The following is a 20,628-nucleotide window of genomic DNA, read 5'->3' as shown; positions in this document are numbered from 1 at the left end:
AAAAAACTCAAAAAGGAAAACCAGATTTAGATCGTAAAGTTGTCATTTTTCATCCATGTCCTCTATGCTTGGAGAAGCCTATACATATGACTGATGTTCAATTGCGTAATCCCACTTTCATGATTATTGCACACATAAATGGCCCTCAGACAGCACGGGAACCTCATGCAGAAGTAAGCCTTCAGTACTGATTATTTTAGGATGAATCATGAAATATTGTCATGAAATAAATATTTTTAATGATAATGAATTCCAATGATTAGTGTGATTCATGGACTATTTGGTAATTGTGTAGTTTTATTTATTCGTGTCATCACGCAACTGTTTGCCAATAGAGAGCAAAGTTTAGTGCCATGTCGTTGGCCTCTGCAAGATCCTTTACAGTGCATGTGTCATGCAGCATGTCACAGCTCAGGAGACGTTCCATAGTCTGGAGGCCCCGTCCACACTCGCAGTCTGCCGCATCTTCAGTATATCCCCACTTCAGCATGTTCGATTTGCTCCTCCCCATGCCTGTCCGGAGTCTGTTGAGACTGCGCCAGATTATCCACGGTTGGTCGGAACCTGGTGCGAGTTTCTCAGAGGGATCGATTGCCATGTGAATGTCTTCTGGAGATTTCTCTAGTCTCTCTTCCCAGAGTTTGAGCCTACTGGACGATGCACTGCAGTCCAGGGGATGGACCGAAGAGAGGAAACTTCTGCGTGATTTCAAACTTCATATTGAATTGTTTTGCCAAATGAATCTTTATCAATGCATCTGATCCAATATCACCATTTTGCACCATCAAAGACTAATACTTTGAGATTTGAGAACAGAAGTATAGGGGAGAGATGATGGGAAATGTGTCACAATTTTTATGATCTGAAACATACTGTCTGATATAAGTGTCAATACTGTTTCAAACATACATTTCAAAAGGTAATTATATATTCTTCTGATAAGAAAAATAATTATAGGAAGAAAAATAGGATTGCAACGAGTGTCTTTCATCCTCTGATTTTCTGAGGCATTTACTTTGAAAACCATGTAGTTAAAGCTTCAAATAAACATTCCCTTCTAGTGAGGATGCAAAAAACTGTTGAAAGGTACAAAGGTAAGGCCTCTGCTGAGGACCAACCATTCTGCATAGAATGGTCCCAACCCAAAAAGTCACCTCTACTCCAGAAATGCTCCTTGACTTGCTGAGTTACTCCAAAACTTTGTCTTTTGTCCTTTCTAATGTGCTGCTACTAATACATTCACAATGTATGTACCTAAATGCTGACTCTAATTTATCTAGATAGAATTTTTAAAAACTATCTGTTCTCATTAGAGGAACATATCTCAGGTTATTAGTGGAAGAAAAATTACTGGTGAGGATTGTTGGCAGTTGTAAAAAAAACCACATTCTATAAATCTATATTAAAATTGATAGATGAATGGCAGAAAATGTGAAACAATATAACATTAAACATTACATTACATTAAAGAACTGAATCAAGGGCAGGAGCCGTGCCAAATCTAGTTTTCGGTAATGAAGTAGGACACTTAAGCAATATGCAAATAGAATAACACTTGGGAAATAGTGACCTAGCTCTCATTTACTTTGAAAATAAGCAAAGACATAGTGAAGTTTAAGTTAAACAATGGGACTGGAAATTAACCAAATTTGATGGAATGGAAGAAGATTACATTTTGATTAATAGATGAAGAACTGGAGGTCAAATATCAGAAAGAATTGGAGATAGTCTGATGTAAGAAGAGCAAGGTAAAGGAGGAGAAGACCAAATGGCCAATGTACACAGAGAGAGGAGAAGGAGAGAGAATACTTTTGACTTTGGGGAATAATGTAAGTTGCATCATATTGAATTGTTTTGCCAAATGAATCTTTATCAATGCATCTGATCCAATATCACCATTTTGCACCATCAAAGACTAATACTTTGAGATTTGAGAACAGGTATAGGGGAGAGATGATGGGAAATGTGTCACAATTTTTATAATCTGAAACATACTGTCTGATATAAGTGTCAATACTGTTTCAAACATACATTTCAAAAGGTAATTATATATTCTTCTGATAAGAAAAATAATTATAGGAAGAAAAATAGGATAGATTTTCTCACTGAACTGGCACAGATACAGGAGGCTAAATAGCTAGCTTACATTTTGTAAGATTCTATGAATGTGTGTTTACAAACAGAATAAATACAAATAATTCAATAGATCTTGTATAAATGCATTGCTGAGGATCATTAATAGCATTCATGCAACAGAATCAATACAAAATTAAGAGGCATGATATTCATGAAATTACCAAAAGGTTGTAGGGATAAGGAGAACAGAAAGGGTGTTATTCAAATTTATTTGAGATTGGGTAGATATAGGTAATGGTAAGCTTAAAGAAATTGTGCAAAACCTTATCTGTTTTTCAATTTGTAAAATAATTTGTACAGACATAGAGTCAGCGGGTAATAGAACACAGAAACGGGCTCTCCTGCCCAACTCATCCATGCCATCCAAAATGCCATATCTAAGCTAATCTCCTTTGCATTTGACCCATAATCCAGCTAAACCTCGCCCATCCATGTACGTCCAAATGCCTTTTAAATTTTTTATTGCACCTGCCTCAACCATGTCATCTGGTAGGTGCTTCCATGTATGCACCACCCTCTACATGAAAAAAGTTGCCCTTCAGGTTCCTATCAAATCCTTCCCCTCACATTAAACCTATGCCCTCCAGTGCTTGATTTCCTTACCCTGTGATAAACGTTTTTTGTCCCTTATGATTTTATGTACCTCTATAGGATCACCCGTTAGTCTTTTATGATTGTCTCTCTGAGGAATATATTTCAAGCCTGTCCAACCTCTCCCTCTAACTTAGTTCTTCATCTTGTCAACATCCTTGTTAATTGTCTCTGCTCTCTTTTTGGCTTAATGCTTCTTTCGTCTAGGAGGATGACTGAAACTTAACATAATTCTACAAGTGTGGCCTCACCAATGTCTTGGGTCATGACACTGGTTTATGGTATGACAACTATAACATAACATTTCAACTTCTATACTAAGTGCCCTTAATGATGAAGGCCAGCATACTAAAAGCTTTCTTCACCATCCTGTCTACTTGTGACTTGGGAAATCTTACCCTAGTTTGATCTTTCAAAATGCAACTCCTTACGCTTATCTGTATTAAACTCCATTTGCCATTCCTCAGCCTACTTACCCAGTTGATCAAGTTCCTGCTGTAATGATTGATAAATTTCTTTACTGTCTATGATACCACCTATTTTACTGACATCTGTAAAAATACCAACAATACCTTGTACATTCTCACGCAAGTTGTTGATATAAATTACAAACAGTAATAGGCCCAGCACCAATCCCTGAGCTATGCCATTAGTCACAGGCCTCCAGTCTGAAAAACCACCTCCCACCATCAAACTGATTAAGTATCTAATTAGCTAGCTCCCCTTGGATTCCATGCAATTTAAGCTTCCAGAGCATTGTATCATGAGGAACCTTATCATAGGCCTTACTGGTCTGTATAGAATACATCTATCACCCATATCATCGGCCTTCTTGGCTAATTATTTTAAAAACAATCAATTTCATGACACAAACAAAATTGAGCCTGGTTGCTATCAAATCATTCAGAGGTCTCATTGAGAGAAAGTTTGAATGGAATATTGAGGCAGGTACAGGTCAAGGCTAGAGAATCATTCCGTGAAAAAAATCAGTGAAAGGAATTGTTCTTTAAACGTTATAGCTCTTTGAAGTTCAAGAACAGGGGTATAAAGGATTGTTCTTGAAAAGTGAAGCAAGATAGCTAGTGTGCTGTACTCATTTTGTTATTGAATATAAGCAAGAAGGTTATGTTGAATCTATATCTAATATTGAGTAGGCTATAATGGAAGGCCATTTCTCTGCATTGGTAGCTAAGTGGACCCATAGAAAGAATTAGTTACAGATGACTGCGACTCAGATGTCCCCAAAAACAAAGATGTCGAGTATATTTTTTACAGGGAAGGTTAACAACATATAGAGTACTTTCCCACAGTAACTGTTGAAACAGGGCACTATTATTTGAGTTAAATAGACACAAGTATTTGAGAATGAAGACTGTAAAAGAATAAAGTTGAGTTGAGTTTAGTTTATTGTCTTATGTACTGAAGTAGAGTGAAAAGCTTTTGTTGTGTGCTAACCAGCCAGAGGAAGATAATGCATGATTACAATCGAGCCATCTACAGAGTACATGCGTGATAAGGGGAATGACATGAATAAAGTTCAAAATAAACTCCAGTAAAGTCCGATCAAAGATAGTCTGAGGGTTTCCAATGGGGTAAATTGTAGCTCAGGACTGCTCTAGTTGTTGGTAGGATGTTTCGGTTGCCTGTTAACAGCTGGGAAGAAACTGTTCCTGGAGTCTGGAGTGCAGTTTCACACTTCTGTACCTCTTGCCTGATGGGAGAGGGTAGATAAAGGCGTGGCCGACATGCGACTCGTCCTTGATTCTGCTGCTGGCCTTGCTAAGGCAGCATGAGGAGTAGATGGAGTCAATGGAAGGGAGGTTGGTTTGTGTAATGGTCTGGGCTGTGTCCACAATTCTCTGCATTTTCTTTCGGGTAGTGCCAGGTAGATAGTGCCTGGTTTGCAGTGAGCAGTGACTCCATCGGATAATAGTTCTTTTCGAGAGCCCTAAGATGCTTTGTATCCCTGTATCTGTTGCTGCACCCAGGGAAAGTGTGACACAAAATTCTGGAGTAACTCAGCGGGACAGGCATCATCTCTGGAGAGAAGGAACTGGGTGATGTTTCGAATCAAGATCCTTCTCATCCTGTCCTGCTGAGTTGCTCCAGCATTTTGTGTCTATGCTCGGTGTAAACCAGCATCTCCAGTCCTTTCCTACCTAGGGAAAGATTGTTTTGTATGCAAATATACAACATGTAGTTACACAGCTCACTGCCTCCTCTTCAGTTGTCACTGCTACTAAATTACCTATGGACTGGAAGGCAGTCAATCAGCTCATTAGAAATTTCCCCAGCTATTGAATAAATGTTCCAGCAGTAGGAGAGGTAAAATTTAATAGAAAGGTGCTGTTCCAGTATGAGTGATGCTTTGTTAACTGTATTGGACCCACATGAGAGGAACAACCTTACAGCAATGAGTCTCTGAGGTGATTTGTATCAATGGATTAAATGTCAGGTTGGAAAATGTGTCTTTATTGTAACTGCAGACCATGGGAGCACAGGCTGAATCAAACAAATGGTGGTGCTTCTTCAGCAGGCATAATCAGTCATAAAATATTAGTTGCTCTGCAATGCATCTCTTTTACCAGAGTAGACCTGTTTAATGTTCAGTGAGAATGCAATAAGTGCTTTGAGACTGCAATAAAAACTGGAAATAATGTTTGCCCTTATTCAGTAATAACCATCTTTTTGATCATACTCATTGCTTCATTAGCAAACCAAAAGATAGACACAGAATGCTGAACAGGTCAGACAGCATCTCTGGAGAAAAGGAATAGGTGAGGTATTGGGTCGACGTTCCAGGCGCCCCTGGTCTGAAGAAGTCTCATTCCTTTTCTCCAGAGATGTTGCCTGACCCGCTGAGTTACTCCAAAATATGTGTCTCTCTCCTTGTATCTTTCTATTCTTTCCTTTCAGGCTTGGGTTGGTGGGTGAAATGATATGGCATAATGAAGTTGGAACTTTGGACAGCTGCACGCATGGTGTGAGTGGAGAGGCTGCAGCTCTACATGGTTTCCTCTCAAAACCATCCTTTAAAATGTGTAGGAAGGAACTGCAGATGCTGGTTGAAATGAAGATAGACACAGCGCTGGAGTAACTCAGCAGAACAGGTCGCATCTTTGGAGAGAAGGAATGGGTGATGTTTCGGGTTTAGCTTTGTCTTTCGCTCTTGTGAGTTAGACTTCACCATCATTTAGACTGTGAATCTGCATGGAACATCTTCCTCCCAACAGTTTTCCCATTCATTACAACTATTCTGGATTGTTTGTAGCAGATTGATAATCCTTTCTGAACTATTTGTTATCAGCATTTTATTATTTTATAATATTTACTATTTGTTATTAACTTGGCATTGCCTGAAGTACAGCAGTTGTGCTGTGAGTAGCATTGATTGCCAGCTCGGTCCCTCTGTTTTAGATGTGCTCATTGTGGTTCCAACTAAACCCGACTACATTCTTTACTGATTCCTGTTTGACCCCTGGTTTAATGGGAATGGCAGATTGAAGGATTTTTTAATGCCGTGATGTTATAGGTCATGGTGATATGCAGCAAAAAAAAAAACCTTTAGTTTCGTTTAGCTTAGTTTAGGAATATAGCATGGAAACAGGCCCTTTGGCCCACCGAGTCCATGCCGACCAGCGATCCCCGTACACTAACACTATCGACAAACGCTCGGGATAATTTACAATTTTACCGCATCAATTAACCTACAAACCTGTGGGTCTTTGGAGTGTGGCAGGAAACCGGAGCTCCCAGAGAAAACCCACTCAGGTTATGGGGAGACGAACAAACTCCGTACAGACAGCACCCGCAGTTAGTATCGAACTCGGTATCTGGCACTGTAAGGCAGCAACTCTACTGCTGTGCCACCATGCCACCCTGCTAATCATCTGAGTTCATCCAATCCCATTCTACTCATTGGGGCGAAGGTTGCCATGCCCTCCTGACTCACCTGGACATGGTTTACGTCTTCCGCAATCTTTCAAGCATTACCTTTCCTCAGACTGACGAGTCAGACTGATCAGTCTGAAGAAAGTTCCTGACCTGAAAGGTCAGCAGTCCATTTACTGCCATAACCTGCTGAGTTCCTCCAGCAGTTTGTTTTTCATCCCTCCTTCTATACTGAATGCCCTTATCGATAAAGGCCAGCGTGCCAACAGGGTTGAAAATACAATAAACTGAATCTGAATAAAAAGGTAGGATTTTCAAAACATTTTAAGAAGCCACTTGGCCAGGTACATGGATAGAAAAGGTTGAGAGGGATATGGGCCAAACACAGGCAAATGGCACCAGCTTTAATGGGGCATCTTGATCAGCACGGCCAAGTTGGGCTGAAAAGCCTGTTCTGTGCTGTATGACAGAAGGATCTCAAATTGGTCTATTGAGGAGGTCCACACGTCGTGTAAACACTCTGTTTAATCATTAACCGAATACAGTTCCATCGCTCACCCGCGCGTGCCGGAGTTCAAATTCCAACTGCCAAATCCCTTTGTTCTCCTGGCACACGATGGCTCGGCCCCCTGACCGTGTGATTGATCGGCCCAGATCACACCCGGTCCACACGAGAGTTCGAGCCCGACAAACGAAGGTTTGATACCAAAGTGGCTCAGCCCGCCACATGACCTCCCCAGAACCGGAGTAATGGAGGTGGTTTGGCTGACGAGTGAGGCGGCCTGATCGCGTGTACGTGTCTCCTGTGTTCAGGGTCTCAGCTGGCAAAGTTGAGGGCGGGTACGGTCGTGACGGTGGATGCCCTCTGCGGCGGGGTTATACCACCTGCGCTGGTTGGTCAATGTCCAAGTGTGCCGGCTTAAGATGGTCCATGGAGACAGTCTCGTGCCTGCCGCCCATGTCGATGTCGTGGCACCGTGTTGCAGTACCTGGAAGAGTCCCTCGTAAGGCATTTGCAGTGGCGTACGGTGGGAATCGCAGTAAACGAAAACATACTGGCAGTATGTGAGGGCCAGTGGTTCATATGTGGCGGCGAGTCTGAGGCGGGATGTCGGGCCGGCAGAGAGCTTGCCCACCTTCTCCCGGAGGCACATCAGCATGGTCGAGGGTGGTTCCTGATGTACACGTGCTGCTGGGATGAAATCCCCTGGGACCGTAAGTGGGGCACCGTACACCGGCTCAACCGAGGAAGTTGCCAGATCCTCCTTCGGGCCAACACGTATTTCCAACAGTACCCACGGCAACTCGTCCATCCAGTCCGGGCACGCAAGACGTGCCTTTAATGATGCCTTCAGGTGACGGTTGAAACGTTCCACTAGGCCGTTGGCTTGCGGGTGGTAGGCCGTAGTGTGGTGCAGATGAGCGCCAAACAGCCGGGCCATTGCTCGGAGGTGAACTGCGCATGTCTGTCAGAGGAGATGTCCACCGGCACACCAAAACGGGCGATCCAGTGGGTAGTGAGGGCACGTGCACACGTTGCAGCGGAGGGATCTGAGAGTGGGACGGCTTCCGGCCATCTCATGAATCGGTCCACGGTGGTGAGAAGATGGGTGACACCTCTGGATGGAGGCAGCGGTCGCACAATGTCGACGTGCTCGAAAAGCCGAAGTGGCAGGTCAAAATTCTGCAAAGGCGCCTTGGAGTGATGCTGAACCTTTGAAGTCTGACAGGGGATGCACGCCCTGGCCCAGTTGCCGACCTGATTGCGCAACCCGTGCCACATGAACTTGGCCGCCACCAGAAGTTGTTGCCCATATGGAAGGGTGAACTAAACCATGAATCATGTCGAAAATCCGGCGGTGCCAAGCTGTGGTGATGATGGGTCACGGCTGTCCCATAGACACGTCACAAAGGAGCGTGGAGTCAGCAGGCCCGAATCGCACATTCTCCAACAACAGGCCTGAGACGGCGGTGCGGTAGGCTAGCATCTCCTCATCCTCTCGCTGTGCGGCTACCAGGGCCGTGTAGTCTACACCTGGGGCCAAAACATGGATGACATTGATGGCGGTGCGTGACAACGCATCTGCGACCCAGTTGCTCTTGCCCGCAATGTGCTGAACGCAAGTCATGTACTCAGAGATGTAGGCCAAGTGACGCTGCTGCTGGGATGACCAGGGATCAGACACCTTCGCAAAGGTAAACGTGAGTGACTTGTGATCGGTGAAAGCTGTGAAATCCCTGCCCTCGAGGAAGTAGCGGAAATGCTGGATGGCCAGGTAGAGCGCAAGGAGCTCTCGGTCAAAAGCGCTGTACATCTGCTAGGGAGGTCTCAGGTGATGACTGAAAAAGGCGGGGATGCCAGCTACCATTGATCAGCTGTTCCAGCCCACTGCCCAAGGCTGTGCCAGATGCGTCATCATGCGGTCGACGCGTTGGGCCGTGGATGGACCATCATTGTCGCCTTTGCCATCGCCTCTTTGGCATTGTTGAAAGCGGTCATGGCTGCATCGTCCCAAAGGAGGTCCCTCTGCTTGCTTGCTGGCTACGACATTGAACAGCGATTGCATGATCCTGGCAGCTACTGGCATGAAGCGGTGATAGAAATTCACCATGCCGACGAACTCTTGGAGTCCCCTCACGCTAGAGGGTTTGGGAAACTGGTGAATGGCCTCAACCTTGGGTCGGGAGTGGGACCATGCCGATTGATGTGGCGGCCAAGGAAACCGATCGAAGGGAGACCCAACTGACCGTTAGCAGGGTTAATGGCCAGGCCATGCTCGCTGAGCTGCTGGCAGAGCAGCCGGAGGTGTGCGCGGTGCTCCTGGCGAGAGGGGCTGGCGACGAGGATGTCATCAAGGTAAATGAACAGGAAATCCAGCCTGCGGCCTACCATGTTCATAAGCCGTTGGAAAGCCTGAGCGCCATTCTTGAGGCCGAAAGGCATCCACAGGAACTCGAAGAGCCGAAGGGGGTGATGATAGCCGTCTTGGGGATGTCGTCCGGGTGGACTGGAATTTGATTGTAACCACGGACCAGATCGAATTTTTAAAAAATCATGGCACCGTCCAAATGGGCCTTAAAGTCCTGGATGTGAGGGACAGGGTACTGGTCGGCTGTTGTGACGTTGTTGAGACGGCAGTAGTCCCCACAGGGCCTTCAGCCCCCAGACGCTTTGGGGACCATGTGAAGCGGAGATGCCCACGGGCTATCTGAGTGGCGCACAATGCCCATTTCCTCCATCCTGCGGAACTCACCCGTAGCCAGTTGGAGCCTGTCGGGGGGGGGGGGGGGGAGCCTGCGTGCGGGTGCATGGAGTGGCGGTCCGGTGGCGGGAATATGGTGCTCTACCCCATGTTTGGGGCTGGCCGTTGTGAACTGGGGGGTTAGGATGTTGGGGAAATCGGCCAAGATGCGGCCAAGATTTGTTATCGGAGAAAGTCACAGAGCCATGATGCAGTGCAGTCTAGTCAGCATGGCGCAAGGTGATCGACTCGAACATTTCAGAATGAATGAGACTTTGTCCCTTCACGTCGACCAGCAGGGAGTGACCCCAGAGGAAATCGGCGCCCAGCGACGGTTGGGAGACATCGGCGATAGTGAAAGGCCAGGTGAAGTGACATGTATGAACTAATATTTTTAAAAATATATTATTTGGGCATTAATCTAATTTGCTATTTGCAGGAGTAAAAAATAGCTTTATGATCTCCTATTATACAACTACGGCTGCATAATACAGTATTTCACTGGCTGTTATTAAGTTCTCAGTATTCAGTCAAAGGTAGTATTTCTTTCTCTCCCTCCCTCTCCCTCCCTCCCCCCCCTACCCCCTCCTCTCTCTCTCTCTCTCCCTCCTCTCTCTCTTCCTCTCTTCCTCTCTTCCTCTATTCCTCTCTTCCCCTCTTCCTCTCTCTCTTCCTCTCTCTCTTCCTCTCTCTCTTCCTCTCATCCCCTCTCTCTTCCTCTCTCTCTTCCTCTCTCTCTTCCTCTCTCTCTTCCTCTCTCTCTTCCTCTCTCTCTCTCTCTCTCTCTCTCTCTCTCTCTCTCTCTCTCTCTCTCTCTCTCTCTCTCTCTCTCTCTCTCTCTCTCTCTCTCTCTCTCTCTCTCTCTCTCTCTCTCTCTCTCTCACCTTTGCACACATTTTTTCTTTTTGCTGCCTTAGATAATTTATGTATAATGTGTGTTTATGGGTGTTGTCTGAGCCTACAATGCTGCTGTAAGCAAGATTGTCATTGTGTCTGCATCTCACTGTATTTGTGCACGAGAAAAAAATCTTTACTCATACAATACCCTCACTCTCTATCTCACTGCAGCTTCTTTCACTCAAAACCTCTGTTCCAACTGTTTGTCTTTTACCAGACTCGCCGTTCATTTTAAAGAATTTGTTTAAAGTGTAGGGTAAATAACAAAAGCTGAATGCTGAGAAATCCATCTTTGGTCAGTTAATTAACCGCCCATATCCTGCATTAGAAATTTATTCTATTGATTTAAATGGAATGAATTTCAGTGCAGTGCACAGCATTCTGATGCTGCTGTACACTGTGTTAGGCGCTATCGATTGGAAATACATTTTGAGGCATATGTTTCATCATATCTGTCTTTTGATTTTATTCACACATCCAATCTGGATGGATTATTTATCCAAGAAATATAAATGTTATCATAATAAAAGCTTCTGAACCTTGCTGATTGTTTTCCAGAATAAATTGAAGAAAGGCTGATTGGCAGCATGTATCAAGACAAGAGGCTACTAAACTGTACTGATTCATTTTGAGGAAATTAGGTAAACTGCATCTGATATGACGGCACAAATCACATTTCCTTCATAAGGTCATTGCACTTGATGAAAATATTTTCAAGGTTTTAGGGAGAAGCTGATAAGTAAAAGTTATTGAGCACAAACAAGGTAAAAATGACAATTTAATTACAGTTGTCCAAAATGTGCAAATTGTCATTATGTATTTAGTGGTTTGGAATTTTCAGTTACCTACAGAAATAATATAAAATATTCTCAGGACTTTGTGGTAATCTTTCAATCATATTCTATTATGAAATTTTCACCATAGCAGTCACAATTTATCTGAGTAAATTTCATTTCTGCTGATCTAATAGAGAGATTTCTTGAACCAATGAAAAAAAATGCAGTTGAATTTGTGTTTTACTTTTTTTGTTGCCATGCAGCGAACACAAGGTGATTCATGAAAACCTTTGTTCGATGCATTGTAGGTTTCCAGCAAACAATGATCATCACCCACCTTGCTTCCAGAATAGTGATGAAGGTGGGAGCTGGTTATTTAGAGATTGATGAAGAATTATTGGCAGGATCTATTCATCTTTCGACTGGCCAATAATGAAAACCAAATAGAAGACTGGGGAGACATTTGGGTGATTGTTAAACCAGTGATAATCATTTTCCACCTAAATCTTCCAAATTGGTGTTCATTATGTGGCTCCTGGAATGTTGTTTCCTCTATTCCTTTCAAATTTTGGATAAATGTTTTTCCCCGTATACACAAAAGAGTTTTAGAAAGTTGATTAACTATTTTTGCCTGAGTAAGCTGCTCGTTTCAATTCGGTGGAAGCTCAACATACACAGATGCGAAAATTGCTTTTTATTTAATACTTATGAATTATCGATCATTGTGGCAGGGAACAGAAATACCCAATAACTGAAAGTGCAAAGGTAAATATCTGAAAGTAAATTTCACGATTAATTTGTTCAGATGATCAACCCCACCTAAGATAATAAATTACCGATGTGAATACTGATGAATCTCTATCATTTTCAGTTTATAATTTATGATTTTTCAGGAGATGTAGTCTGTATCATGACACAGGTTGGGGTACCACTTCTGTTTTTGTTTTGGCAGGATTTATGCAGTAAAGAACCCTTTACTCTAAGCATTTATTCAGTCATAGGTGAAACTCCTAAACTGTAGTTGACATACAGTGCATTCAGAAAGTATTCAGACCCCTTCACTTTTTCCACATTTTGTAATGTTACAGCCTTATTTTAAAATGGATTAAATTAATTTATTTATCACCAATCTACACACAATACCCAATAATAAAAAAGTAAAAACAGATGTTTAGAAATTTTTGCAAAGTAATTAAAAAGAAATATCACATTTACATAAGTATTCAGACCCTTTACCCGGTACTTTGTTGAGGCACCTTTGGCAGAGGTTACAGCCTCAAGTCTTCTTGGGTATGACGCTACAAGCTTGGCACACCTGTATTTGGGTAATTTCTCCCATTCTTCTCTGCAGATCCTCTCAAGCTCTGTCAGGTTGGATGGGGAGTGTCGATGCACAGCTATTTTCAAGTCTCTCCAGAGATGTTCGATCGGGTTCAAGTCCGGGCTCTGGCTGGGCCACTCAAGGACATTCACAGACTTGTCACAAAGCCACTCCTGAGTTGTCTTGGCTGTGTGCTTAGGGCCATTGTCCTGTTGGAAGGTGAACCTCTGCCCCAGTCTGAGGTCCAGAACGCTCTGGAGCAGGTTTTCATCAAGGATCTCTCTGTACTTTGCTCCATTCATCTTTCCCTCGATCCTGACTAGTCTCCCAGTTCCTGCCGCTGAAAAACATCCCCACAGCATAATGCTACCACCACCATGCTTCACCGTAGGTATGGCATTCACCAGGTGATGAGCGATGCCTGGTTTCCTCCAGACGTGACGCTTGGCATTCAGGTCAAAGTGTTCAATCCTGGTTTCATCAGACCAGAGAATCTTGTATCTCATGGTCTGAGAGTCCTTTAGGTGCCTTTTGGCAAACTATAAGCAGGCTGTCATGTGCCTTTTCACTGAGGAGTGACTTCTGTCTGGCTACTCTACCATAAAGGCCTGATTGGTGGAGTGCTGCAGATATAGTTGTCCTTCTGGAATGTTCTCCCATCTTCACAGAGGAACTCTGGAGCTCTGTCAGAGTGACCATCGGGTTCTTGGTCACCTCCCTGACCAAGGCCCTTCTCCTCCCGATTGCTCAGTTTAGCCGGGTGGCCAGCTCTATCAAGAGTCCTGGTGGTTCCAAAGTTCTGCCATTTAAGAATGACGGAGGCCACTGTGTCCTTTGGGACCTGCAATGCTGCAGAAGTTCTTTTATACCCTTCCCCAAATCTATGTCTCGACACAATTCGGTCTTGGAGGTCTACGGAGAATTCCTTCATCTTCATGGCTTGGTTTTTGCTCTAACATTCACTGTCAACTGTGGGACGTTATATAGACAGATGTATGCCTTTCCAAACCATGCCGAATCAATTTAATTTACCACTGGTGGACTCCAATCAAGTTGTAGAAACATTTCAAGGATAATCAATGGAAACTGGATGAACCTAAGCTCAATTTTGAGTGTCATAGCAAAGGGTCTGAATACTTATGTAAATCTGATATTTCAGTTATTTATTTTTAATTACTTTGCAAAAATTTCTAAACATCAGTTTTCACGTCCTCATTCTGGGGTATTGTGTGTAGATTGATGATAAAAAAAGAGTTTAATCCATTTTAAAATAAGGCTGTAATGTAACAAAATGTGGAAAAGGTGAACGGGTCTGACTTTCTGAATGCTCTGTATTTCAGCGACGGTTAATTGTGAAATAAAACAAGGAAGTACTGGATGATCTCAACGGATCAGACAGTATGTATTAATAATTCTGAACGTAGGGTGGCATAGAGGCACAGAGGTAGACCTGTTGCTTTATAGCCCCAGAGACCTGGATTCGATCCTGGCTATGGGTGCTTTCTGTACGGAGCTTGTACGTTCTTTCTGTGACCACATGGGTTTTCTCTGGGTATCCTCCCACACTCCAAAGAAGTACAGATTTGTAGGTTAATTGGCTTCGGTAAAATTGAAAATTGTCCCTAGTGTATAGGTTAGTGTTAGTGTATGGGTTGGTCATTGGTCAACACGGACTCGGTGGGCTGAAGGGCCTGTTTCCACGCTGTATCTCTAAAGTATAAAGTATAATAAAGTCTAAAACTACACAAAGAGACCAGGTCAGATATGAATATTTGGTAGGCATGTGTGACAGTGGTCTTTAAAAGCAGTTGATGGAACAACGTACCAACTCATTGCCTGATCCCAAACATGAACGAGGTATTATAGAGGTATTATAGTGTTACACATTAATACTATTATCTAGTTTCAACCTCTAAAAGCAAAATTATTGCCATTATGCTACATTGAAACTGCCCATTCTCTATCTCATTATGGACATTGGACTTTGTCTCTATCAATGTTGAGAACTATATTCTGCACTCTGTAACATTTCCTTTGCTCTACCTATTGTACTTGAGTTTGCCTTGATTGTATTTATGTACAGTATTATCTGATTTGATTGGATAGCATGCAAAACAACGCTTTTCATTTTCGGGACACGTGGCAATAATAAATCTCCCTGCATATTATTTGAATGAAGGAATTAGGTGCAATACACTCAGAGGTTTACTTTGTACACTAGAGTGTACACTAGAGTAACTTAATATATACTTTACTTACCCATCAGTCTTCTGAAACACTTTGGTTTATTGTCCCACACGACAAACAGATAGTAGGCAGGAATACCAGTTAGAATGATGGCAAATCCAATGCCAGTATTAATGGGGTCAGAGTAGAGTGACAGCGTAACATTGAAGAGACAAGTTAAAGTAAAGAAAACTGGGATGAACAGAGGCACCTGCAACAAAGAAAAATTATTGAAACACAAGTGGTAAACCGTTTAGCAAAATAAGCTCCAATCACAAAACATAGAACAGTACAGCACAGGAACTTTGGCCTGCCATGTCTATGCTGACCATGATCCCAAATTATTTACGGAGGTACATAATTTGTTTATTAAACATTTATTTGATATTTGTCGATTAAACATTTATTTAATCTCTGCCCTGAACGACTGAAAAGTTATCTTGGGACTGGTGACTTCTGGTTCAGGATACCCAGACAGGAGGAACATCATCCCAAAATCTACCCGGCCCAACATCGTAAGAATTTATTTATTCACAAAATGCTGGAGTAACTCAGCAGGTCAGGCAGCATCTCAGGAGAGAAGGAATGGGTGACGTTTCGGGTCGAGACCCTTCTTCAGACTGATGTCGGGGGTGGGACAAAGGAAGGATATAGGTGGAGACAGGAAGATAGAGGGAGATCTGGGAAGGAGGAGGGGAAGGGAGGGACAGAGGAGCTATCTGAAGTTGGAGAAGTCGACGTTCATACCACCGGGCCGCAAACTGCCCAGGCGAAATATGAGGTGCTGCTCCTCCAATTTCCGGCGGGCCTCACTATGGCACTGGAGGAGGCCCATGACAGAGAGGTCAGACTGGGAATGGGAGGGGGAGTTAAAGTGCTGGGCCACCGGGGGATCAGTTGCGTTAATGCGGACCGAGCGCAGGTGTTCAGCGAAGCGATCGCCGAGCCTGCGCTTGGTTTCGCCGATATAAATATGTTGACATCTAGAGCAGCGGATGCAATAGGTGAGGTTGGAGGAGGTGCAGGTGAACCTCTGTCTCACCTGGAAAGACTGTTTGGGTCCTTTGATGGAGTTGAGGGGGGAGGTAAAGGGACAGGTGTTGCATCTCGTGCGGTTGCAAGGGAAAGTGCCCAGGGTTAGGGTGGTTTGGGTAGGAAGGGACGAGTGGACCAGGGAGTTGCGGAGGGAACGGTCTCTACGGAACGCAGAGAGGGGAGGGGATGGGAAGGTATGGCCAGTGGTGGGGTCCTGTTGTAGGTGACGGAAATGTTGGTGGATGATATGTTGTATCCGCTGGCTGGTGGGGTGGAAGGTGAGAACGAGGGGGATCCTGTCCTTGTTGCGAGTGGGGGGAGGGGGAGCAAGAGCGGAGCTGCGGGATGTAGAAGAGACCCTAGTGAGAGCCTCATCTATAATGGAGGAGGGGAAGCCCCGTTTTCTGAAAAACGAGGACATCTCGAAAGCCCTAGTCTGAAACACCTCATCCCGGGCGCAGATGCGGCGTAGACGGAGGAATTGGGAGTAGGGGATAGACTTTTTGCAGGGGACCGGGTGGGAAGAAGTGTAGTCCAGATAGCTTGCGAGTCGGTGGGCTTGTAGTAAATGTCCGTCACTAGTTTTTCTCCTGTGATGGAGATGGTGAGGTCCAGAAACGAGAGGGAGATGTCAGAGATAGTCCAGGTATATTTAAGGGCAGGATGGAAATTGGAGGTGAAGTGTATGAAGTCAGTGAGTTCTGCATGGGTGCAAGAGGTAGCACCAATGCAGTCGTCGATGTAGCGGAGGTAGAGTTCGGGGATGGGGCCAGTGTACGTCTGGAACAGGGATTGTTCGACGTACCCAACAAAGAGGCAGGCGTAGCTAGGGCCCATGCGAGTGCCCATAGCTACGCCTCTGGTTTGGAGGAAGTGGGAGGAGTCAAAGGAGAAGTTGTTGAGGGTAAGAACCAGCTCTGCTAGGCGGAGGAGAGTGTTGGTCGATGGGGATTGGCTGGTTCTACGGTCGAGGAAGAAACGGAGGGCTTCGAGACCATCCTTGTGGGTGATGGAAGTGTAGAGTGACTGGACATCCATGGTGAAAATGAGGGAGTGGGGGCCTGGGAACCGGAAGTTATCCAGGAGATGGAGAGCGTGTGAGGTGTCTTGGACGTAGGTGGGGAGGGATTTAACCAGGGGGTGATAGGATGGAGTCGAGGTAGGTAGAGATAAGTTCGGTGGGGCATGAGCAGGCAGAGACAATGGGTCTGCCGGGACAGTTGTGTTTGTGGATTTTGGGTAGGAGGTAGAATCGGGCCGTGCGGGGCTGGGGAACTATGAGATTGGAGGCACTGAGGGGTAGATCGCCGGAGTTGGTGAGGTCGGTGATGGTGCTGCTGATGAAGGTCTGGTGTTTATCAGTGGGGTCATGGTCCAGGGATAGGTAGGAAGAGGTGTCTGATAGTTGTCGTCTGGCCTCGGTGCGGTAGAGGTCAGCACGCCAGACTACCACAGCCCCTCCCATGTCAGCGGGTTTAATTATTAAGTCCGGGTTGTTGCGGAGTGAGTGGAGGGCTGCACGTTCAGGAGCCTTCTGACTATCTCTGACATCTCCCTCCCGTTTCTGGACCTCACCATCTCCATCACAGGAGAAAAACTAGTGACGGACATTTACTACAAGCCCACCGACTCGCACAGCTATCTGGACTACACTTCATCCCACCCGGTCCCCTGCAAAAAGTCTATCCCCTACTCCCAATTCCTCCGTCTACGCCGCATCTGCGCCCGGGATGAGGTGTTTCAGACTAGGGCTTTCGAGATGTCCTCGTTTTTCAGAAAACGGGGCTTCCCCTCCTCCATTATAGATGAGGCTCTCACTAGGGTCTCTTCTACATCCCGCAGCTCCGCTCTTGCTCCCCCTCCCCCCACTCGCAACAAGGACAGGCTCCCCCTCGTTCTCACCTTCCACCCCACCAGCCAGCGGATCCAACATATCATCCACCAACATTTCCGTCACCTACAACAGGACCCCACCACTGGCCATATCTTCCCATCCCCTCCCCTCTCTGCGTTCCGTAGAGACCGTTCCCTCCGCAACTCCCTGGTCCACTCGTCCCTTCCTACCCAAACCACCCTAACCCCGGGCACTTTCCCCTGCAACCGCACGAGATGCAACACCTGTCCCTTTACCTCCCCCCTCAACTCCATCAAAGAACCCAAACAGTCTTTCCAGGTGAGACAGAGGTTCACCTGCACCTCCTCCAACCTCATCTATTGCATCCGCTGCTCTAGATGTCAACTTATTTATATCGGCAAAACCAAGCGCAGGCTTGGCGATCGCTTCGCTGAACACCTGCGCTCGGTCCGCATTAACGCAACTGATCTCCCGGTGGCCCAGCACTTTAACTCCCCCTCCCATTCCCAGTCTGACCTCTCTGTCATGGGCCTCCTCCAGTGCCATAGTGAGGCCCGCCGGAAATTGGAGGAGCAGCACCTCATATTTCGCCTGGGCAGTTTGCGGCCCGGTGGTATGAACGTCGACTTCTCCAACTTCAGATAGCTCCTCTGTCCCTCCCTTCCCCTCCTCCTTCCCAAATCTCCCTCTATCTTCCTGTCTCCACCTATATCCTTCCTTTGTCCCACCCCCGACATCAGTCTGAAGAAGGGTCTCGACCCGAAACGTCACCCATTCCTTCTCTCCCGAGATGCTGCCTGACCTGCTGAGTTACTCCAGCATTTTGTGAATAAATCGATTTGTACCAACATCTGCAGTTATTTTCTTATATATCGTAAGAATTTATTTCAATTAAACCACGTCCCCTTTCTCCTAAATCTCAAAATAGATTTGATCCACTTTGCCTTTCCGTTTGTGGACAAGCTCTCTGCTTCAGAATTGAATAACGAGCATGCAGGCCGAAAAGACATTGCCAATATATCGACATCTTTGCTTGGTTAAAGAAAACATGCTTTCAACAGGGCAGAAGCTGCAAAAATTTAAAACAAGTAGTTTTCACGTGAGCAAATGGGCGTGCCGCCCATGGTGGCGCAGCGGTAGAGTTGCTGCCTTGCAGCGTTTGCAGCGCAGGAGACCCGGGTTCGATCCTGACGGTGGGTGCTGTCTGTATGGAGTTTGTACGTTTTCCCCGTGAGCCGCGTGAGTTTTCTCTGAGATCTTTGGTTTCCTCCGACACTCCAAAGACACAGGATTATAGCTCTCCAGAGATGCTGCTTGTCCCGCTGAGTTGCTCCAGCATTTTGTGTCTACCTTCGATTTAAACCAGCATCTGCAGTTCTTTCCTACACAGGTTTGTAGGATAATTGGCTTGGTGTAAATGTAAATTGTCCCTAATGTGTGTAGGATAGAGTTAGTCTGAGTTAGATAGAGCACTAGCGGCTAGTGGAATCAAGGGATATGGGGAGAAGGCAGGCACGGATTATTGATTGTAGATGATCAGCCATGATCACAATGAATGGCAGTGCTGGCTCGAAGGGCCGAATGGCCTCCTCCTGCACCTATTTTTTATGTTTATGTTTATGTTTATGTACATGGATAGTGAAGCTTTAGGTGGAAATAAATCAAAAGCAGTCAAATAAGTCCAGCTCAGGTAGACATCTTGGCTGGCATGGACAAGTTGGGTCAAAGGGCCTGTGTCCCTGCTGCCTAACTCTACGACTCTATGACAAAGTCATGCTGACTATAAACAATAAACCCATTATAGGTTTCAGTGGATGAAAATCAGATGTATTTTGTAAAGAGAGATCTGCTCCTTTTAGATTCTTACACAGCCAGAGCCGGATTAAGCTAGTGCGGGGCCCGTAGCATATGTTATAAAGGGGCCTTAAACATGGGACAAAGTGACATCACAGCCCGCGGCTCACGTGACCTCACCCAGCCAGCGGTCACGTGCTCCCGCTTCACCAATGATGGCCGCCCGGGCCGAGAGGCGGGTTGCAACCTCCATTCGGCAAACACACTCGGACCCGCTCCCCAAACACACTCGGCCCCGCTCCCCAGACACACTTGGCCCCGCTCCCCAGACACACTCGGCCCCGCTCCCCAGACACACTCGGCCCCGCTCCCCAGACACACTCGGACCCGCTCCCCAAACACACTCGGCCCTGCTCCCAGAACACACTCGCCCCCACTCCCTGAACACACTTGGCCCCACTCCCTGCATACACTCGGCCCCACTCCCCGAACACACTCGGCCCCACTCCCCAAACACACACAGCCCCACTCCCCAAACACACACGGCCCCACTCCCCAAACACACACGGCCCCGCTCCCCAAACACACTCGGCCCCGCTCCCTGAACACACTCGGCCCCACTCCCTGAACACACTCGGCCCCACTCCCTGCATACACTCGGCCCCACTCCCCGCATACACTCGGCCCCACTCCCCGAACACACTCGGCCCCACTCCCTGCATACACTCGGCCCCACTCCCCGCATACACTCGGCCCCACTCCCTCGGCCCTGCTCCCCGGACTCCGTTAACCTTAATGAGCTCCGTTGGCCTACACTGTCTGGGCCTACAGTGTCGGGGTCTACAGCGGGACTCTCAGAGAGTG

General features: G+C 45.9%; 1 protein-coding gene across 1 annotated transcript in view; it reads right to left on the bottom strand.

Annotated features, from left to right (window-relative positions):
* slc7a11 (solute carrier family 7 member 11) overlaps window positions 1–20,628 on the bottom strand; it is a 153,485-nt gene that overhangs the window by 4,684 nt on the left and 128,173 nt on the right. The window contains exon 11 of the mRNA XM_078404639.1: window positions 15,114–15,291. Within this exon, the coding sequence (XP_078260765.1) occupies window positions 15,114–15,291 (178 nt within the window). The remainder of the gene's footprint in view (window positions 1–15,113; window positions 15,292–20,628) is intronic.

This window comes from Rhinoraja longicauda, chromosome 1 (assembly GCF_053455715.1).
Source record: "Rhinoraja longicauda isolate Sanriku21f chromosome 1, sRhiLon1.1, whole genome shotgun sequence".
Classification (NCBI taxonomy): domain Eukaryota; kingdom Metazoa; phylum Chordata; class Chondrichthyes; order Rajiformes; family Arhynchobatidae; genus Rhinoraja; species Rhinoraja longicauda.
Note: the sequence above shows the minus strand (reverse complement) of the source record. Positions and strands in the feature narration are given on the sequence as shown.